Raw genomic sequence first — 20,171 nt, 5'->3', positions numbered from 1 at the left:
GGCCGACAAGAAGGAAAGGAACTTAAGACCAAACTCTGCAACATGTCAAGAACCAGGTAAAAAGCTTCGATGTGATGGAGCCAATGTGGGCCCCGAGAAGGGAAAAGAACAGGTCTGAGAGTTAAGTGTGGACCTAGCAAGATCCTTCCTTTCACCAAGCGTCACGGTCTGTTAACTGTTCAGGTGACGTATTTTCCATCATCACCTGGCACCAGCACTGATTTTCTAGAATGCACGGACAGGCCGCAGAGAAGGGAGTCAGGGAAGGAGCCTCGTCCAGCTGCTCTCCTGCCCTCTTCGCCTCCACCCCATCCAAACATCTCCCAGCACAAACATCCTGATTGGGTTGCCGTGTGGGAGCGTGGGAAACGGCTCACTTTCTCAAGCCACCAGAAGTTGGCAGTTACCAGTTGCCAGTGGGAAGTGATCACATGGAAGCCACATACAGACAACTTGGTTTTAAAAAGCTGTTTTCCAGTGAAATTTAAATCAGGCCAACAATTCTGAAAATGTTCCCGGTGCCTTACATTATTGAGAAACTGGGCACAGGAATTTCTATTTTCACAAGGAATGCTTTAGGAATTGAGTTTTTAGACAAGAAGCATGACGCCCTGCCTGCAAATGCTTTGGACAAAGACCAGATAACCCTCATTAGTATTAGTAGGAAAATTATTTTTCAGGCAGTTTTATGGCACATTCAACTCACTTGTCTGTGATAATGAAGAAAGATGTCATATACAGAACACCCGGAAGTTTCATTTGATTCCTAAACTTCTTCGTAAACGTTTTCAGTCTTGTTTTTGTTTTTCTCCAAATGTAACAATTAATGGCCAACTTGAGGAACGATATTCCTTTACATTTGGGTGCCAGGCTTATTTCACAAATCTGTCCAGCTCATGATACTCCTACTGGCCTGGATCCTTTTCTCCGTCTTGTTCAAGTCGAGCAATTCAATAAAAGGGCAGGCGCACAAAGGGAAGGAGGCCAGGAGGACAGACCTGGGTACCACTGAGAAAGGCTGGGACCTGGGACCCTCTACCGGAGCGCTTGCACTTGGACCTGGACAGACGTCTCCTCCAGCAACAGAATACAAAGGAACTAAAAATAACTGTGCGCATGCGCAGTTGGGACAAATTATTAACAATACGATACAAAAAGGCCACAAACCAATCGCCACTTCTGAGGTCCCTGGAGCAAAAGCAGGGTATTGCACATGCCCCCTGCACACAGCACCACCAAGGGGGTGGGTAGGCCACCTAAGCCACCCCTCAGGCCCGACCCACCAATCCGCTCCCACCTTCACCCCATTTAAGGGACCAGCTCACCGCGCCCCCCCTAGGAGAACAAGCAAGGGCGCCTGTTTCTTGTTTTTACCCCTCAAGCTGCAGCACAAGTCCCAGTAAAGCCTTGCCTGAGTTTTTTGTCTGGTTTCTTATCAATTTCTACTGATTAAAGAATCCAAGGACTGGGCTTCCCTGGTGGCGCAGTGGTTGAGAGTCCGCCTGCCGATGCAGGGGACACGGGTTCGTGCCCCGGTCCGGGAAGATCCCACATGCCGCGGAGCGGCTGGGCCCGTGAGCCATGGCCACTGAGCCTGTGCGTCCGGAGCCTGTGCTCCGCAATGGGAGAGGCTACAGCAGTGAGAGGCCCGCGTACCGCAAAAAAAAAAAAAAAGAATCAAAGGACCCAAGTCGGTAACACCATCTCGAAAGGGACTAGACTGGGCACCACAGAGTCACGCAGCCTCCTGTCCAGCTGCCCAGGGCTGTCGCCATAACAGCTGTTCACCCAGTTGCTTAAGCCAGGAAACCTGGCAGGCGGCCTTGATTCCTTGCTCCTTCTCATCCCATGTCCTGTGTGTCCGGCCTCCAAAGTATACGGCACTTTCTCCATCCCTGCGACCACCAGCATCCCTCTTCCCCACCTCCTGCACCCATATAACGGGCTCTTTCTCGCCTCTTCCAGGGCTCAGCTGAAGTAACACCTAAGGGAGCCTCCTCCATCCATCCAGGGTAGGCTCCCCTGGCTGGCCCCTCCTCCTTCCTTCCCTCACGCCTGGCCCCCATTTATGTCTCCGCCTCCTATCTGTGTCCTTCCGGGCACAGACCACAGATTGTAGGGATCTCACCGACTCGTCTGCCAGCTCTGGCCGCTCTCCCCACCGCCACAGTACATCCCTTGCGGTCCAGGACCAGGTCCGTCTTGGTCTGTGCCATAGCTACAGAGCTTATCCCCTGCCTGGCACACTGAGCTCCCTCCCTTCCCAACTCCCTCCAGGAAGTGCACAGGGGAGGTCCATAGGGATACAGCCTCCCACCAAGGCTGTGTTTTTGTTTTTTTGTTTCTTTGCGGTACGCGGGCCTCTCACTGTTGTTGCCTCTCCCGTTGCGGAGCACAGGCTCCGGACGCGCAGGCTCAGCGGCCATGGCTCACGGGCCCAGCCGCTCCGCGGCATGTGGGATCTTGCCGGACCGGGGCACGAACCCGCGTGCCCTGCATCGGCAGGCGGACTCTCAACCACTGCGCCACCAGGGAAGCCCCCAAGGCTGTTTGAGAAATACTGCCCAGTGAGCTTCGAGAAGGGCCACAGCATTATGTGTCCGTGGTTCTTCCGCTGGAGTGCGACACGATTTACTAGAACACTTTGCGTAAATGTGAACCGATAACTCAAGTCTGAGCAAGTCTCTAGATGTAACTACCACTTTACAGGAAATACAGGGGACAGAAGCACACTCAGAGGATAGCATAGGGATGTGACCAGCAACATCCAGAATATGGGACATCCTGAAGGACAAATACCCAGTTTCTTTAATAAATGCATGGAAAAAAGGTGAGGGGAACCTGTAGATTTCAGAAGTCGTGAGGTACCTATCGACTAGACGTGAGGTGTGGGCTTCGCCTGGATCCCGATTTAAACCAGTCAACTGAAAAGTCAAATAAAATATTTTATGAACCTACGTGGTATTGGATGACATTAAGGAAATATTGTTAACTTTTTAGGTGTGATCATGATTTTGCAAGGTTTCTTTTTGTTTATGTTTTTATTTTTGGCTGCGTTGGGTCTTTGTTGCTGCGCGCGGGCTTTCTCCAGCTGCCGCAAGCGGGGGCTCCTCTTCGCTGCGGTGCGCGGGCTTCTCATTGCGGTGGCTTCTCTTGTTGCGGAGCACCGGGCTCTAGGCACGCGGGCTTCAGTAGTTGTGGCACGTGGGCTCAGTAGTTGTGGCACAGGGGCTTCATTGCTCCGTGGCATGTGGGATCTTCCCGGACCAGGGCTCGAACCCATATCCCCTGCATTGGTAGGCATATTCTTAACCACTGCACCACCAGGGAAGTCCCCGTTTTGTTTTTAAAAAGTCACTTTTTTAGAGATACATTCTGAAATATTTACAATGAAATAAAATGTTTGGGATTTGTTTAAAAACAATTCAGTTTAGGTAAGAGGGGAGAATATTAAGAATAGGTGGGGATATAGGTGAAACTAGACGCACCATAAACGGATACATGTTGAAGCTGAGTGATTCATGAGACTGCATCATAATATTCTATTTGTGCATATGTTTAAAATTTTCAAAATGAACTTTAAAAAATAGATAATGAAGTGATTAATCTAAAGTTTAAAGTTTCTAAAGAAAGGCAGTTAACTTTTATAGCTAAGCCCACATGAATGCTCTCTGCGAGGAGGAGGGCCCACGTTCATTGTCTGAATTCCTCCTTCCCCAGACTGCCCCAGGTCCACCCTTTCCCTCACAACCCCTGCCTCTCCTCTACCAGAGATTTTCAGGAATGTTAGTTGCACTGGGCGCGCTAGATTGTGTTAATGAGTAGAAGGTGCTGGTGAAAGCAGGTTTAGTAATTAACAGGAACCAAAAGTTGCAGATGCTTGAGGCACCAGGTGCAGGGCCCGGAGTCCAGAAAGAAACAATTATTAAACATAAATATTATACAGCAGTCACCAGTATTATTTTCTGTTCATCACTTTGTGCCAGCTGAAAAATTACGTGGATTATAGGACCAGGTTTTAGTTTTGATATGAATGTTGGTAAGGAAAAGTCTAGAATAGAAATAGATGCGCTGGAATTTTTCTTTTTAATTGCTTGCACTTCTCCAAACTCACCATGGTGTTTCACCTACTTAACACTGCGTGCTTTTGCATTTATGGTCCCCTCGGCCTCAAAGACCCTCACTCAGCTCCTGTCCGTGGCAAAGTCCCATTTCTCCCTGTGAAGCCCTCCTGCCCTCCCCAAGCAGGGTTTAGCACCAGCTCCTTTACATCTGCACCTCTTTCTATCTTTGGGCCATTTACAGGCCCAAAATGGAGTCGCTTATGCTAAGCCCCACATCACCAAACTGAGACTTGATTATAGTTTCCACTCTATATGGAATCTTAAACCAGTCAATCAGAAACCACCTGATCAGCACTAGTGAGGTCATCTGCTGGGTAGACCCCTGCCCTCCCCTAAAGAAAAGTAACTTTGCAATACTAGGACCTGCTTTTTTTGGCCAGATAACTTCCCTGTACCCACTCCCTCCTGCCTATAAAAGTCTTTCATTTTGCATAGCTCCTCGGAGCTCCTTTCTATCTGCTAGATTGGATGCTGCCCGATTCAAATCGATTTTTGCTCAAATAAACGCTTAAGAATTTTAATATGCCCCAGTTTATCTTTTAACAGTTTGCAATTAGCACCTTGGAGTCCTGACTTAGGAGCCCTGAGTCCCAGTGGCACCAGCACATTCCTTGCTGTGAATTATGTAATAGGGAAGAACAAATCTAACTCTGTATTGGATCTGTTTCTTTCATTTTAACCTTGAAGCAATTATACTCCAATAAAGATCTATTATTAAAAAAAAAACAAAACAAAAGAATGTTGCCTGTAGCCTGAAATATACAGGACAGCCCATTCTCAAGGCTTTGAACTTTAAAGGCATAACACTTCTCCATTCATATAGAGATTAAAAAGTTGCAGAACAGAGAATAACATTTGTCCTGTTGGAGGTTTATAGGAACATTGTCACCAGACCTACATGGACAGCTGCAAGAACAAAGGATTCTGGCACCAAGAAGTGGGCACCAACCAACCACACCCCCTTGCCTTTTGGTATAAAAGAAGCCCGAACCCTAACTCAGGGAAGATGGTTCTTTGGGACACTAGTCCCCCATCTTCTCAGTCGGCTGGCTTTCCAAATAAAGTCACTATTCCTTGTCCTAACACCTCTCTCGATTTATTGGCCTGTCATTCAGCAAGCAGTATGAGCTTGGACTTGGTAACTATAACATGGCAAAACTCTTGTGAATTTTTTTTTTTTTTTTTTTTTTTGGCCACACTGCACGGCTTGCAGGGTCTTAGTTTCCCAACCAGAGAGCGAACCCACGCCCCCTGCAATGGAAGCCCGGAGTCCTAACCACCGCACCGCCAGGGAAGTCCCAAAACTCCTATGAATTGAATGCATTCCTGAGAAAGTCTGTCTGTATTATTGAGGGCTAAAGTAATAATGATGATGATGATGATGATGTTATATTATTGTCTTAAGGTAACTCTAACCAAAAGTTGCCTCGCTGAGGTTTTTGGTAGCGTAATAATACATTGCTTCTTTATTGAAAGGCAGCTACCTCCAGCACACTGACCAACGTAAATACCGCCCTGAATCTTGCTGACAGTTCACACTGGGAAAAAGAAGTTCCTTCAGCAAAGTTAATGTTCAGCTCAGCGTGTTACTAGCGCAACTTAACAGCCCTGTACAGAACACACCTATTCACTCACCCCAAGGAACACACCAAACAGGCTCTGCAGCCAGCTGCACCATCAATTACATCACAAAACGCCCCTGGGTGAAAATGCAAGCCTCACAGGGCTAACAGTTGGAGCCACTTACTTACAATTGTTTCCACTCAGCTGACAGTAAGAGGCAACAGAGCACTAACTCGCGATGAGGAAGTGGCCCCCATTTAAAAAAAAAAGCACTTCCAATCTCCTGTGCATCTTTAAAATGAACTCACAGGCAAATGAAGCCCTGGAGAAAGTCTAAATGCAGATACTCCATACATTAAAATTATGTGTTAGATTCCTTACGTTCAAGCAAATGCTGAGGAAGTGAAACAACAGCCATCTTTTTTGACTTCAATGAGCCTGGTAGCAGGCCCCAGGGCAGGATGCTTTTCCCCTGCAACCCTGAGGGGAAAGCCTTCTTTAAAACAGATGTGGTTAAGAATACTTGAGGTAGGCACAAATAAGAAACAAATGGGCTCCTTTTAGAAATGCAAAGAGCAGTACTGGGAAGACAATGAAATTGCTTGCAGTTGCAAAAGCAAACTCCGTGGGTGGGAAGAAGCAGGAACCTAAGGTAAAATAATTTAGGCCAAGGAAGGAAAGGGAGGCAAACACTTACTGCTAGGTTTGAGGCCCTTTACTAAAGCTGTTTGCATTTTTTTTAATTTAATACAACCACCCCTCTTTTCATGCGTATGAAACAGACAAGGAAATGACAAGAGACTTAATTTAGCTTCATGTCACACAGCCAGCAAGTGATGGGACCAAGATTTGAACCCACATCTGGTCGAGTCCATTACCGGTGCTCTTTCTGTTATACTCAGCCACCTAGTTTAGAGAAATGGGGAGCAAAAGTCCTGGAAGTTGCAAAGCTTCATGGGATGGCTCCACAGATAGACTGGGCAGCTAGAAAAACCTAGAAAACGAAAAGGGCCTAAGAAAAGAAAAACTTGAGAAAGAAGTCCCTGAAATAGCCTGAACTAATGACACAATCAAGGTGGAGGTTAACTGATTCCAGCCTAGAGCCCAGAGGGGACCTGGGGCCTGCCCCCCTTGAGTGGTACTTGACAGTTTACAAAGCATTTTTACTCCAGTTATTGTAGTGAACCTAGTAAAGCATGCATTAATATCATCTTCATTCTTCATTTGAGAAAAAAATGAATTTCCGTTTATAGGACTTGCCTAAGATCATACACCAGAAGTGCGAGAACGAAACTCTTGAGTCTAAATTGCAAATATTTTCTATTAACTCCACAGAACCAGAGAAATGACTCTGGCTTGAATTAGAAATAGAAGCAAAAGGATTAGCAGATAAAAACAAGGGGCAACCTGGTAGTAATAGTTAAAAGATGAGTCAGTGTTTTAAACTTAATCCAGTTAATGTCTAATGAGAGACTCAGGATAAATTACCCATCTCTTCTGCAGGAAATTTCTACCTGAGATTATCTGCCAACATTTAAAAATGGTTGGGAGTGGGCTTCCCTGGTGGCGCAGTGGTTGAGAGTTCGCCTGCCAATGCAGGGGACACGGGTTCGTGCCCCGGTCCAGGAGGATCCCACATGCCGCGGAGTGGCTGGGCCCGTGAGCCATGGCCACTGAGCCTGCGCGTCCGGAGCCTGTGCTCCGCAACGGGAGAGGCCAAAACAGTGAGAGGCCCGCGTACCGCCAAAAAAAAAAAAGAAGAGGTAGAAGTGTCCTTCAGCATTCCAGAACAGGAGGTGATCAGGAAAGGCAAGAGAAGGGCCTTGTCCAAACGCTCAGTCTCTGGGGAGAAGTGTGCCCCTCCTTAACACCTTGGATAGAGATATCAGAAGTTCACCTGTGCTGACTAGGGCACCAGGACTCCCTGAATTTGGATTATACCAATCCCTTAATTTCAACACCAGTCCCTTAATTGGAACATCAGAAATTATAGGGAAAGAATTAAGCACTTATCTGCCTTTCCAGAACAAACCATGTCAGTGTAACCCAAAAGCCCCAGTTGATGAGGGAAAGCTCTTCTTTACAGGAGTATGCCAGCTAATAAATGTAGAAAGAATGCTAGAAACCAACAAGTAAACAACAAGACAAAATAAGACACAATTTGGCAACCGTTAATTTAATAATTGATTCAGGCAAAGATCGTCAATGGTTGCTACAGACATTAAGTGAAAGGTTGGTGGGCAAAGGGACAGTTACATAAGGCCAAACAAAGTATCACCCCATAGCTTGCTCTCTGCTTACAAGGGGAAAAATGTAACACGACAGACATGATCTAGCTGTCATCACCTTAACACGAGCAGCTAGCAGAGCAACAACCAGACATCACTTGCCTCCTGATATTATTAGTTCCTCAAAACGTTAAACATAGAGTTACCATATGACCTAGCAATTCCACTCCTAGGTATATACCCAAGAGACCTGAAAGCTGACGTCCACACGAAAACTGGGACACGGACATTCATAGCAGCATTATTCATAATAGCCAGAAAGGAGAAACAACCTGAATATCCATGAACTTATGGAAGGAAAAATAAAACCATGGAATATTATTCAGTCATAGAGGAACTAGGCACTGCTAAGTACTGCAAAGTGGAGGAGGCTTGAAAATGTTATGCTCAGTGGAAGAAGCCAGTCACAAAAGGTCATATGTTGTATGATTCTATTTACGTGAAACGTCCAGAGCAGACAAGTCCATAGAGACAGACAGTAGATTAGTGGTTCCCAGGGACCGGGGCAGCGGGGAGGTGGGGGAGATGGGGAATGAATGACTGCTGAAGGATACTGGGTTTGTTTGGGGGTGAGCAAAATATTCTGGAGTTAGACAGTGGTGATGGTTGCACAAGTCCCTGGGTATACAAAAAACACTGAACTGTACACTTTAAAGCGGTGAATTTTAGGGTAGGTAAATTATATCTCATAACACTGTTATTTAGAAAATCAAGGAGGTGTAGAAAACAAGGGGGAATGTGTACATACATATGTTTGTACATTTGAGGCTCTCTCTGCAAAGAGATAAAAAATTCATGAATAGTGATTGTCTCTGGGGAGAGAACGATGGGCCTGGAGGCCAGGGTAGGAAGGAAACTTCCCTTAACACTGTTTTTACAAGTTTTGTTAACCATTTGCATTGTCTTACTATTCCCCAAATTAATTTAAAAATAAAATTCTACGTGTTTTCTAAAGAAAACAATGTTTAACCTGAATATTTTCAAAATTACCAGTTTTCAGAAAATACAGAGATGGAATAACAGGCTAGACTACATTACAAAGAAACAGTCAAATGCAGAAGGTGGGACCTTCTACAGGACATTAAGCTGTGACTCTTAAATAAAGTGAGAAATAAAAAGGGGGAGCGTATTGGTCAAAATTAAAAGAGACTAGCGACTTCCCTGGTGGTGCAGTGGATAAGACTCCGTGCTCCCAATGCAGGGGGCCTGGGTTCGATCCCTGGTCGGGAAACTAGATCCCACATGCATGGCGCAACTAAGAGTTGGCGTGCTGCAACTAAGGAGCCCACGTGCTACAACTAAGGAGCCGACGAGCCGCAACTAAGGAGGCCCAGTGCAACCAAATAAATAAATAAAATAAAAAAGTAAAAGAGACTAAAGAGCCAAATGTAATGCTTGTCATCCTTTGGGCCCCAGTCTGAATGAGTCTAGCTACCAAGGACAGCTTTGGGGATATTGGAGAGATTTGATATGTACTCGGCATAAACTGGTAACAGGAAATTATTACTGATTTTGTTTAGTTTGATAATAGTATGCTGGTTAGGTAGGGAAATGCTGTTACTGTCTTAGGAATGCATAGTAAAATATTTGGTGATGAAATGTCATGATGACTGTAATTTATTGTTACTTTGGATACATGAGTAAAGAGAAATTAAATAGGGAAAATGCTAGCAACAGTTATCTTTATGTAATGTGTCTATGGGTGTTCATGATACTCATTTCTCCCCTTTTGTGTGTGTGTGTGAAAACATTTCTAATTAAAAATTAAAGGGACTTCCCTGGTTGTCCAGTGGTTAAGACTCCGCACTTCCACTGCAGGGGGCACAGGTGCGATCCCTGGTTGAGGAATTAAGATCCCACATGCAGCACGGCCAAAAAAAAAAAAAATATTTAAGAAAAAAATTTACCTGAGGACAAAGCACTTAAGAAACCTGCTCCTTAAGGGATAAGAACCAACCTTTTTCACAAGCAATGCAATGGGGAGTGTAGCCTCACACACCTGGCCCCAAAGTCTGTACATTACAGTGCTGATGAGAGACTGTCAAATGAATAAATGAATGAAGGAGGGGAAGAAGTCGGTATCCAAGGTGGCGTAGTATAAAGACCGCAGAACTAGGGGTGGGAAGATCTGAGTTCAAGGTCTACCTCGACCCGAGCTGAGTGTATTTTGACAAGGCCCTTAGCTGCATGTGTCAGTGTTCTTCTCTATAATAGAGGGCTCATCCTATCACCTGCCTGAGCGACCTCACAGGGCTGCTGCGTGTCTCAGATGAGATAACACATGAGCAAGCCTCATCACACTCACCTGCAAATAGCTCTAGAACCCACAACCCGTGTCCACACACCACCGCCACCCTCCCCTGGACCCTGGCAACAGGTCTTTAGCTGTAGAATTCACTCTTCCTCCTCCACACCTCCCCTAAAAGTCCTTTACCCACAGGCAGCATCATTTTTTAAAAACTTTTATAATTAGACTACTTTTTTTTTTTTTGCGGTACTCGGGCCTCTCACTGTTGTGGCCTCTCCCGTTGCGGAGCACAGGCTCCGGACGTGCAGGCTCAGCGGCCATGGCTCATGGGCCCAGCCGCTCCGCGGCATGTGGGATCTTCCCGGAACGGGGCACGAACCCATGTCCCCTGCATCGGCAGGCGGACTCTCAACCACTGCACCACCAGGGAAGCCCTAATTAGACTACTTTTAAGGGAGAATTTTCAAACACACACAGAACAATCACCAAAATTATCCACACACTCTAGTTCTTGCTTTATCTATTCCTTCCACACATGTGCATATTTATTTTTTCTTTTTTGAAGTATTTTAAATGAAATCCCAGGCATCAAATTATTTCACCTGTCCATATTTCCATATGTATCTCTCCTAGAAAAGCAGTTTGTCTCCAAGATGTGTTTTACGGCCAGTTTGTTTCCATGTTTCCATCAGGATCCAACAAAGTCCTTACCTTACATTTGGTTAGCTTGTCTCTTAAGTCTCTTTTAATCTATGCAGTTCTCCCTCCTTTTTCTCCCATGCCATTTATTTGTTGAGGAAATGGAAATCTTTTACAAATAAATCATGTGGGGGGGGCGGATAAATCAGGAGTTTGGGATTGACATATACACACTACTGTATTTAGAACAGATAACCGACAAGGACCTATCCTATAGCTCAGGGAACTCTACTCAATATTCTGTAATAACCTAAAATGGGAAAAGAATTTGAAAAAGAATAGATACATGTATATATATAACTGAATCACTTTGCCGTACACCTGAAACTAACGCAACATTGTAAATCAACTATACTACAGTATAAAATAAAAATTAAAAAAAAAATCATGTCACTCATCTAGCTTGAATCTCTAATGGCATCCCACTGCTTCATAGAATGAAGTAAGGAATACCTAGCGTTCATTCGTACCTTCATTCATTCAACAGATCATAACAGAGCACCCACTATGTGCCCCGGACCCTACTCCTGGTGTGTACCTGGGAGACAGCGGTGAATAAGGCAGGTCAGACGCTGCCCTCAAAGGGTTCAGACTGTAACGGGAAAGATGAGCAACACACAAGTAAACAAATAAACTAGTTTTAGGTGGCTATACATGTTGGGATGAAATCAAGACAGAATGCAACAAAACAACACGCACGGGCGTCTGCATGTGAGCAGACCTGCGTGACGGGACGGTGCAGAGGGGAGAGGAGTGTCTACACCTGGGTGGGACAAGCTGGCTGTGGCCGAGGAATAGAAAGTGGCTGGTGAGGCTGGAGCCCAGCACGTGAGGACAGCCAGGATAATAAGGGATGACGGTGGAGAGCCAGCGTGACTGTACCATCACCACACGTGGTGAGAAGCTGGATGTCATTAAGTGCAAAGGGAAACACCTGGACGGCTCTGAGCTGCAGTGTCCGGGTCTGACTTAGCTCCCCCAGTTCTTGCACCACTGCCCTCACTCACACTGGCTTTCATTCTGTCCTGAAGACATGCCAAGCTCCTCCTCTCTACAAGCTCCTGGTCTCACACTCAGAAACGAGGCACCATTCTGCCCCTTCCCCTTTCCACATGGCTAACCCCCTACCCATGCTTTAGTTCCAGGTGGAGAAGGTCTAGCTCAGTTTCACCACAATATATGATCTTCTTCCTCATAGCACTTATCACAGTGTCATTACTAGTTTAATGTCTGTCTTCCTCACTAGACTGTAAAGAGCAGAAACAACACTGCTCTGGTTTCAATCTCTATCTCCAAAGCCTAGCACTGGTCCTGGCATGTTAGGCAACAAATTAAATATTTGTTGAATGACTAGATGATGTACCTCAACATTGTACTGCATTATGTGAGAAATAATAACCAGTGTCCTGTACATAGTAAAGGTATATATTCAACACCTGGTCACTTGATCAGAGAATACCAAAGATCCACGATAAAACGAACCTTAGAGATAATCTTATCAAACCTCTTTGTTTTATAATAAGAGAGGTCTGGAATAATAAGAGGGTGAGATATGAAGTGACTGGACCTCAGTTATAAGTTGGTTAATCAACCTGATTCATCAATTTCACTTTAGCCCCCATTAGAAATTAATACTCTATCAAGTATTCTGCGACTCAGCCAGGGCCACTGTTAGACCACAGGGCGCCTTTGGGCAAATTAGAAGCAAGTACCCCTTCCTCTGAATGGCCCCAGGCCCATGCTGAGGTTCAGGGCTTGGTGAGTGGCCTGAGGGCTGGACTTTAGCCGGTTTGGCCCCTCAGTCAGAGCCTTGTGCTGCAAACCACCTGCATAACCATGGGTGGTGGCCCCGGACTTAACGATAAACTTCCTATGTGCCAGTAAGTGTGGCAGGTCCACGAGTGATGTCAAGAGGAATACGACACAATCTCAGGGAGCCAGGCCGGCCTGCAGCTCAAGACTAGGACGGGGCTGCATGTACCCTCCCATCAAACCTGCGCCTCCCCAAACAAGTCACGGGACCATGTCGAATATGGAGAAACACCTATTTAACTTGTAGTTTGCTGTCAGAGAACTTAATAACAATGCCAAGAAATATGAGAGAGAAGAAAAGGCTGGAAAGGCCAAGATTAAAAAGGCCATTTAGAAGAGCAGTCCAGAAGAGGCAAGAATACACATTGAAAATGCAATCCACCAGAGGAAACAAGCAATTAATTTCTGGAGTGTGAGCGCTGGGGCTCCTGCTGTGGCAGCAGGAGTTCAGACTACGGGCAAGGTGACAAAGTTCACGGCCGTTGGTTGGCTCTGCAGATGCTACATGGAGGGGTATGAACCTCCATGAAAAGATGTTTGTCCCCATGGACACGTGTAAACACCAACTGGAAATGCTGAAGGTTCAAACGCAACAAAGGGAAGACACGATGAGTCACTCCACAACCCTAACAATATACCACAAAACCAAGTGGATATGTTGCTTCAGGAAATGGCAGATGAAACTAGCCTTGATGTCAAATGCAACTACCGCAGGGTCAGTAGGTTCTATAGGCACAAGTGTTGCTTCAATGGAACAGGATGAACTCTAAGAGACTTGCTTGTCTGCATGATCAAGAGTAAGTTACAGGGCTTCCCTGGCGGCGCAGTGGTTGAGAGTCCACCTGCCGATGCAGGGGACACGGGTTCGTGCCCCGGTCCGGGAAGATCCCACATGCCGCGGAGCGGCTGGGCCCGTGAGCCATGGCCACTGAGCCTGTGCATCCGGAGCCTGTGCTCCGCAACGGGAGAGGCCACAGCAGCGAGAGGCCCGCGTACCGCAAAAAAAAAAAAAAAAAAAATCTAGCACGAGGGACTTCCCTGGCGGTCTAGTGGTTAAGACTTCGCCTTCCAATGCAGGGGGTGCAGGTTCGATCCCTGGTCAGGGAAATAAGATCCCACATGCCGCGCAGTGCGGCCTTAATAAATAAATAATTTTTTAAAAAAGAATTCCTTGGTAAGGTTGGTGGAATAAAGCAAAATTTTCTTTCTTTTTTTTTTTTTTTTTTTTGCCGCGCCTTCCCCATCAGGGATTGAACCCATACCCCCTGCAATGGAAATGTGGAGCCTTAACCACTGGACCACCAGGGAAGTCCCTGAAGCAAGTTTTGAAGAAAGTCAGTGGCCTGTATTGGCAGAGAAGGTAGGGTAAAAATAGGAAGAACGTTAGAAGATCTTAAGAGTTAAATTTACCTTACTTAAGGAAAAATTCCTATATGTAAGTGGTATAATGAAAATCAGTTTGTGGAAGATGTATGTGGTGTGTGTGTGTGTGAGACAGAGAGACAGACAGACAGTCATGAGGAAGGGAGATGAGGAGATGCATCAGGAGAGCAGTATACAATCTTTTTGCTTCCAAGGATATCCTTTTATTACTTTTTCATAGCCATAAAGAATTTTATTTCCCAAACTGAACTTACTGAACAATAACTAATTCATTTCTCCATGCTTATGAGTCAAGACATGAATAACATCATATGTAATCAAATCATGTACTAGATTTAAACACTGGCCCACTCCCCTCTCGTTACTCAGGATGGGGTCCAAAGAATGACTGGTTTCATCACTGGGATTGTGCTGATTTAAAAATAAAGAGATTACTCCACGTGGAGAATCAGATCTTATCACGCAATGGCCCACAGGATAAAGTTAGGAAACCAAGATGGCCCCTCGCTCCACCATGGAATATTCCCCAGCAATACCCTCTGCCTTGGAACAGCTCTCAAATTAAGGCAGAGGCATACGATGTCTAGATACCATCAAATCAGCAGCTCTTGAACATTTTGGTCTCAGGACCCCTTTATATTCTTAAAAATTATTAAAGAACTCCCGGAATCTCATGTTTATATAGGTTATATTGATCAATACTTATCATACCAGAAATTAAAATTGAGAAAAATTTAAATATTTATAATACTTAAGTAATAATGAACTCATTCCATGTTAACATAATTTTAAAGAAAATAAAACCCAAAAGTACCTAGGGAGAGAAGTGTCGTTGTTGTACATTTGGGCAAATCAATTTGATGTCTGGCTTAATGGAAGATAGCTGGATTCTCCTACCTTCTACATTCAATCTGTTGTGATAAATATCACAACACATGTAGATATCACATATCCTGTAGCCTCTAGTGAGCTCCACTATATACACATGAGAGCAGGGGAGTAGAAAAAGCAAACAACGTTTTCTTATTACCAGGAAAAGAGTTTTGACCTTGTGAATTTCTTGAAAAAGTCTCCAGGGCGCCCAGGAGTCCCCAGACCGCACTGTTAGAACTGATGAGTTGGGTCATCACTAATCGTACCCTTTCCAAGGGCTCCAAACCCAGCTCTCAGCTTGTTCCCTGCTTTCCTACTTCCCCTCGTAAACCAGTGTCAAGGCTTCCATTCACCTTCCAACCTAACTGCTCTTTTGAAGGTCTACAAGCTCCAGGGCATCTCCACGTTCTGGTCCCCTTCTTGGTCTCTAACACCACCAAGTCAAACCTGGACTAATGCCTTTTCACTCAAGTCAGCTCTGCCAACCATCTCGTCATTCACTCACGCCTCAAGACCAAGAACCTCTCCCTCCCTGCCTTCTCCTCCGCGTTCCACGTGTGACTGGTCAGAAATCTTGCCGATGCATCTTAGATCAACTCAGGTTCACCGGCTCCTCTCCTTGCCCCATTCCTGTACGCTCTAATTCCTGCATATCTGATAAATCAGTAACTTATGGGACTGGTTTTCCTGCTCCCAAACTCTTCTTGTCCATTTGTTCATGCTGTCTTGCAAACCACTGCCAGACTTATCTTACTAAAGATGGGCATGCCTTGTGACCAGCTACAGACAGTATAACCCAGCAACCACTAACCTTCCAGGAGCCGTCTTTCATGACCCTCCAGGTAATGTATTGCATCGTTTGGCTCCACATCTTCAGCTCTCCCTGTATCCATGCCTGTTACCACCACGGTGGGGGGCGGGGAGGGTGATGACCTTCCTCACCCATTGACTCTGGGCTCAGCCATGAGACTTGCTTTAGTCCCTGAGATGTTAGGAGGCATGACCCAAGGGAAGGCTTGGAAAAGCACTATGCATTTCCACTTACTCTTTTATGCTTCTGACATCTCCATGAAAGAGGACATGCTTAAGCTGGCCCCCTGAAGCAGCACCATCCAATAGAATTTTTAGTGGTGATGGATACATTCAACAGCAGCATTGTCCGATCTAGTGGCCACTAGCCACTAGTGAGAGTGTTGAACATTTGAAATGTGGCTAGTGTGACTCAAAAGCTGAAATTTTAATATTATTTCATTTTAATTAATTTAAAATAGCTATACATGGCTAATGACCATATTAGGCAAAACAGCTGTGGAGGTTGAGACACCTCCCTCCCCCACCACCTCCCAGAGCAGAACCAGATCATCCCAGTTGCTCCTGCTGAAGCCACCTTAAATCAGCCCACCACCTGCAGATTCCAGATACATAAGCAACAAGTGCTTATAGTTATATGCCACTGACGTTTTTGTGGCTGTTTGTTACACAGCAAGAGCTAACTGATACATTTATTCCCTGACCCTACTGCCTATCCCAGACTGAACCCTCCTATGCCCACAAAAACACTCTGCTCCAGTGGGGTCATATTCCTCACTTTCCCAGCATATGCCAAGCTTGTTCCCATCCTCATGCATTTACCCCTGCAGTACCTCCCACCATGAATGGCCTCTCCATTTCCCCCTCCACCTACTGAAAATGGACCTGTCTTTCAAGTCTTAAATGTAACCTCCTCTGTAAAATCTTTCCTCACTACTCTAACTCACAGCACGCCCTTGGGTCCATCACATGTTTTAGGTCTGATGCTTGAAAGCATTATGAGTCAGACACAGATTTGGGCTGAAATCCTAGTTTGGGTTTTTTTTGGGTTTTGGGGGGTTTTTTTTGTGGTACGTGGGCCTCTCACTGTTGTGGCCTCTCCCTTTGCGGAGCACAGGCTCCGGACACGCAGGCTCAGCGGCCATGGCTCACGGGCCCAGCCGCTCCGTGGCATGTGGGATCCTCCCGGACCGGGGCACGAACCCGTGTCCCCTGCATCGGCAGGAGGACTCTCAACCACTGCGCCACCAGGGAAGCCCTAGTTTGGGTATTTTTAACTGATGCGATGGCCTTGGGTAATTACTAATTATTGTTATTACTTCTTCATCTGAAAAAAAGGGGGCATGCTGTTTTGAGGATTAAATAATGTAAAACTAGCAAGTTCCTGACACATGTAGATATACTCATCCAATAATCACTTTCCTTCTCAGTGGGTTTCCTTTCATTTTCTTAATCTAATGCCCAGAACAGTACAGACCATCTAGTTCATGCTCACACTTCCTGTCAATTCACCCTTTCACTCAGGGCCATGTGAGGGTTTCCATCAGCTCAAAACAGCATCTACAAAACTACAAATAGTGGTGGGTGCTGTGATGTGGCACCAGATCCTCATTCAGCTCCTGGGAATGCAGTCCTCAGCCCTCCTCTTCGATAACTGCCTCTGTGGAAAAAACTGCCTCACCCGAGGGTCACATCTGGGTCCAGGGCAGCCCTTATGGAATCACTGATCACTGTAAGGACATGGAGGTCCATCCCTCTCAGGAGACTTGAGAGAGCTCTGAAAGGCCATCCCACCCCCAGAGCTCCCAGGGGACTGGCTGGATGCCCTTGCTGGCCTGCACTGCAGCTCCACTACTCCGCTCAATCTTTCTTCACTGCCCTCCCTTCTACAATTGTGGATCTGCGAAGCTCACCCTAATGAAATAACCTACCTGCTAATCTCCATCTCAGAGTCCTTCCTGGGAACCCAACCTGAAGCACAGAAATAAGATGCAAAGAGAGCTCTGGGAGTCTTTCTCACTGAAATGCAGATTAAAAACCCAAATTGGCTCAGAAGGTGTGGACTGACAGGAATCACTTTTTAGCAATCGATTTTCTAGGTCTTTAGAACGTAATGTGGTTAGTCTGATGCCACAAGTAAAGAAGGGCGGAGGGCCCTAATTTAACATAGGGGTTCATGAATACAATTCAGTGGGTCTGTTAACCTAGAGAGAAAAAGAAATTTCATTTTAATTTTCAGTAACCCGCAACTGGTATTTAGCATTTCCTTCCATTATAAATGTAGGCAACAAAACACAGTAGCATTAGCACTTAATGACCTTGCCACTAACAGAAGTCACAGATATTCTCCTATTATAGTCACAGTAGGTGTCTCTGAATATTGTTTACAGTCCCCATGACCTTGAAAGTTCCGGCATTAGCTGATCGTACACTGGATCCACTGCTACACCTTGCTATTTAATACGGTTAAGAAGAAAAAAACGCATATATTACTTAATACAATTTTTAAAAAATATTTTAACTCATTTTTCAACAGAATTGGTCTCCTTGGCAATCCTGTGGATTTCATCTTATGCATTTAAAAACCTAAGACAGGGTTTTACAGGCTACAGCAGACTGTGCAAGGAGGTCAGGGCAGTCAACCAACAAGGGGACACCCTCTGTCGGTGGAGACTTCGAGGACTCATTCTTTTTGGGCAAAGCCGACAAGCTCCACGTGGGTGCTGTCCCGGGCGAGATCTGCCCCGGCCAGAAGACGAGCACAGCCATTTCACCGGCAGGACAAGCTCCAGCCGCTGATGGCGTTGTTCCCTCCACTTCTGGAATGCACACAGCTTTATATGAAATCCACATGGTGCGTGGCGGCGGCGGCAGGCGGCGGCACGAAAGGACTTTACCAAGTTGACAGCGTCCCCGAGCCCGGCCAGTTCAGAGAAGGACCCAGAGAGCGAAAGGTCCCTGTCTCGCTCCCCATCTGGCCGCCCTCCCCCCGCCCCCCATGGTGACAGTGCTCGGCTACAGGAAATTGGATCACCGGGGCGCCCTTTCCCAGCCCTTAACTCTGGACTGAGAGCAGAATCATTGCCAAGGCATATCCGGAGTCCACACACACAAATGCAGGGGCTGTCGGCTACATTCCCGGGGCGGAGGGCCCGGTTTGGCGGTCTTTTCCTGCCCCGGCACCTACGGCAGTCGCAGGGCCCGCGCGCCGGCTGCAACCCAGCTCTGGCCTTTGCCCCGCGCCCGCGCCTGGTCCCAACCGCACCGGGTCCTGTCCCCAAAAGGCAGGGGACAATGGCGAGACGCGGACCGACTTCTCGGAGGAGATGCGGTCCACAGCCGCCGGGGTGGAAACGCCGCCCGGGTCCCGGGGTCGCGGGGTCGCGGTGTCCCAGAGTCGGGCAGGGCGCGCGCAGGGCGGCGCAGACGGGACGAGCTCCCCAGACCCGAGTGCACCTCGGACGACAGTGACCAGGCGGCGGGGAAGTGTCGGCGGGCCGGGCGGAGGCGGGAGCCCCCTTGCGCTTGGGGACCGAGCGCCGCACCCCGCGCCCCGGCGGCCTGCGGGTCTGGGTCCCCGCCCACGACGCTCACGTCCGTCCGGCTCCGCGGGCGCCCCCGGCCCGCCCGGGCCTTCCTTCCGACGCCGCGTCAGCCCCCCGCGCCCTCCCAGACAACTGCCCCCATCTCCCGCCCGGAGTCGCACTCACGTAGACCGAGTTGAGGTCGGATTTGTCGAAGAAGCGGAGCGCAGTGCTCAGCTCCAGGGCTGGGGAGACGCGGTCGTCCCCGGCCTCCAGCTCCAGGTCCCCCTGCCCGGGGCCGAAGGGAAAGAGCTCCTGGCGGCTCAGGCAGCCCCCGGGCCCCGCCAGCAGCAGCTGCAGCAGCAGCGCCCGCGTCCACGCAGCTCCGCTCCGGCGTACCGCGGCCAACATGTTCCCGGACTGCCGTCCCGCAAACCGAGGGGCTCTGCGGCCGGAGGCTGAGGAAGGCGGAGATGTAACCGGACGCCCCTCGGCAGCCCCTCCGCGTATCCCGCCTCCCGAGGTTCCCACCCCGGGAAACAGGGGAGGGAACCGAGGGAAGATGGGGAGGGCCCCGCCCCGTCCACAGGGCGCGCCGCGGAGGCTGCCCAATGGCCGCGAGGGGGAGGGCGAGGGGCGACACCTAATCCCCCAGCCGTTCTGCCCGGGTAGCCCTCCTTCCCCGCGGGGTGATGGGCGCTGGTGGCCGCTATTCCCGAAACCAGCCCAGTTCCCACCGAACGGCCCCTCCGGGAGTAAGAGCAGAGGGCCGGGCTCTGCACCATTATCCTCGGCCCAGGGCTAAGTCGTGGAGATCGGGCGACACGGAAATGCCCTGAATTCGGGG

At 47.6% G+C, this 20,171-nt stretch overlaps 1 protein-coding gene and 1 pseudogene across 2 annotated transcripts in view; one reads left to right on the top strand and one right to left on the bottom strand.

The window, feature by feature from the left end:
* The window catches only part of NID1 (nidogen 1), a 95,042-nt gene extending 75,203 nt beyond the window's left edge, over positions 1 to 19,839 (bottom strand). For both annotated transcript variants that reach the window (XM_030839482.3, XM_030839483.3), the window contains exon 1: positions 19,511 to 19,839. In XM_030839482.3, coding sequence (XP_030695342.1) covers positions 19,511 to 19,735 — 225 coding nt within the window. In that variant the 5' untranslated portion in view covers positions 19,736 to 19,839. The remainder of the gene's footprint in view (positions 1 to 19,510) is intronic.
* On the top strand, positions 12,946 to 13,504 carry LOC115843466 (charged multivesicular body protein 1B2-like; annotated as a pseudogene).
* Positions 19,840 to 20,171: the final 332 nt, after the last annotated feature.

This window comes from Globicephala melas, chromosome 16 (assembly GCF_963455315.2).
Source record: "Globicephala melas chromosome 16, mGloMel1.2, whole genome shotgun sequence".
In the NCBI taxonomy this organism is placed as follows: domain Eukaryota; kingdom Metazoa; phylum Chordata; class Mammalia; order Artiodactyla; family Delphinidae; genus Globicephala; species Globicephala melas.
This window is presented reverse-complemented; position numbering and strand designations above follow the sequence as displayed.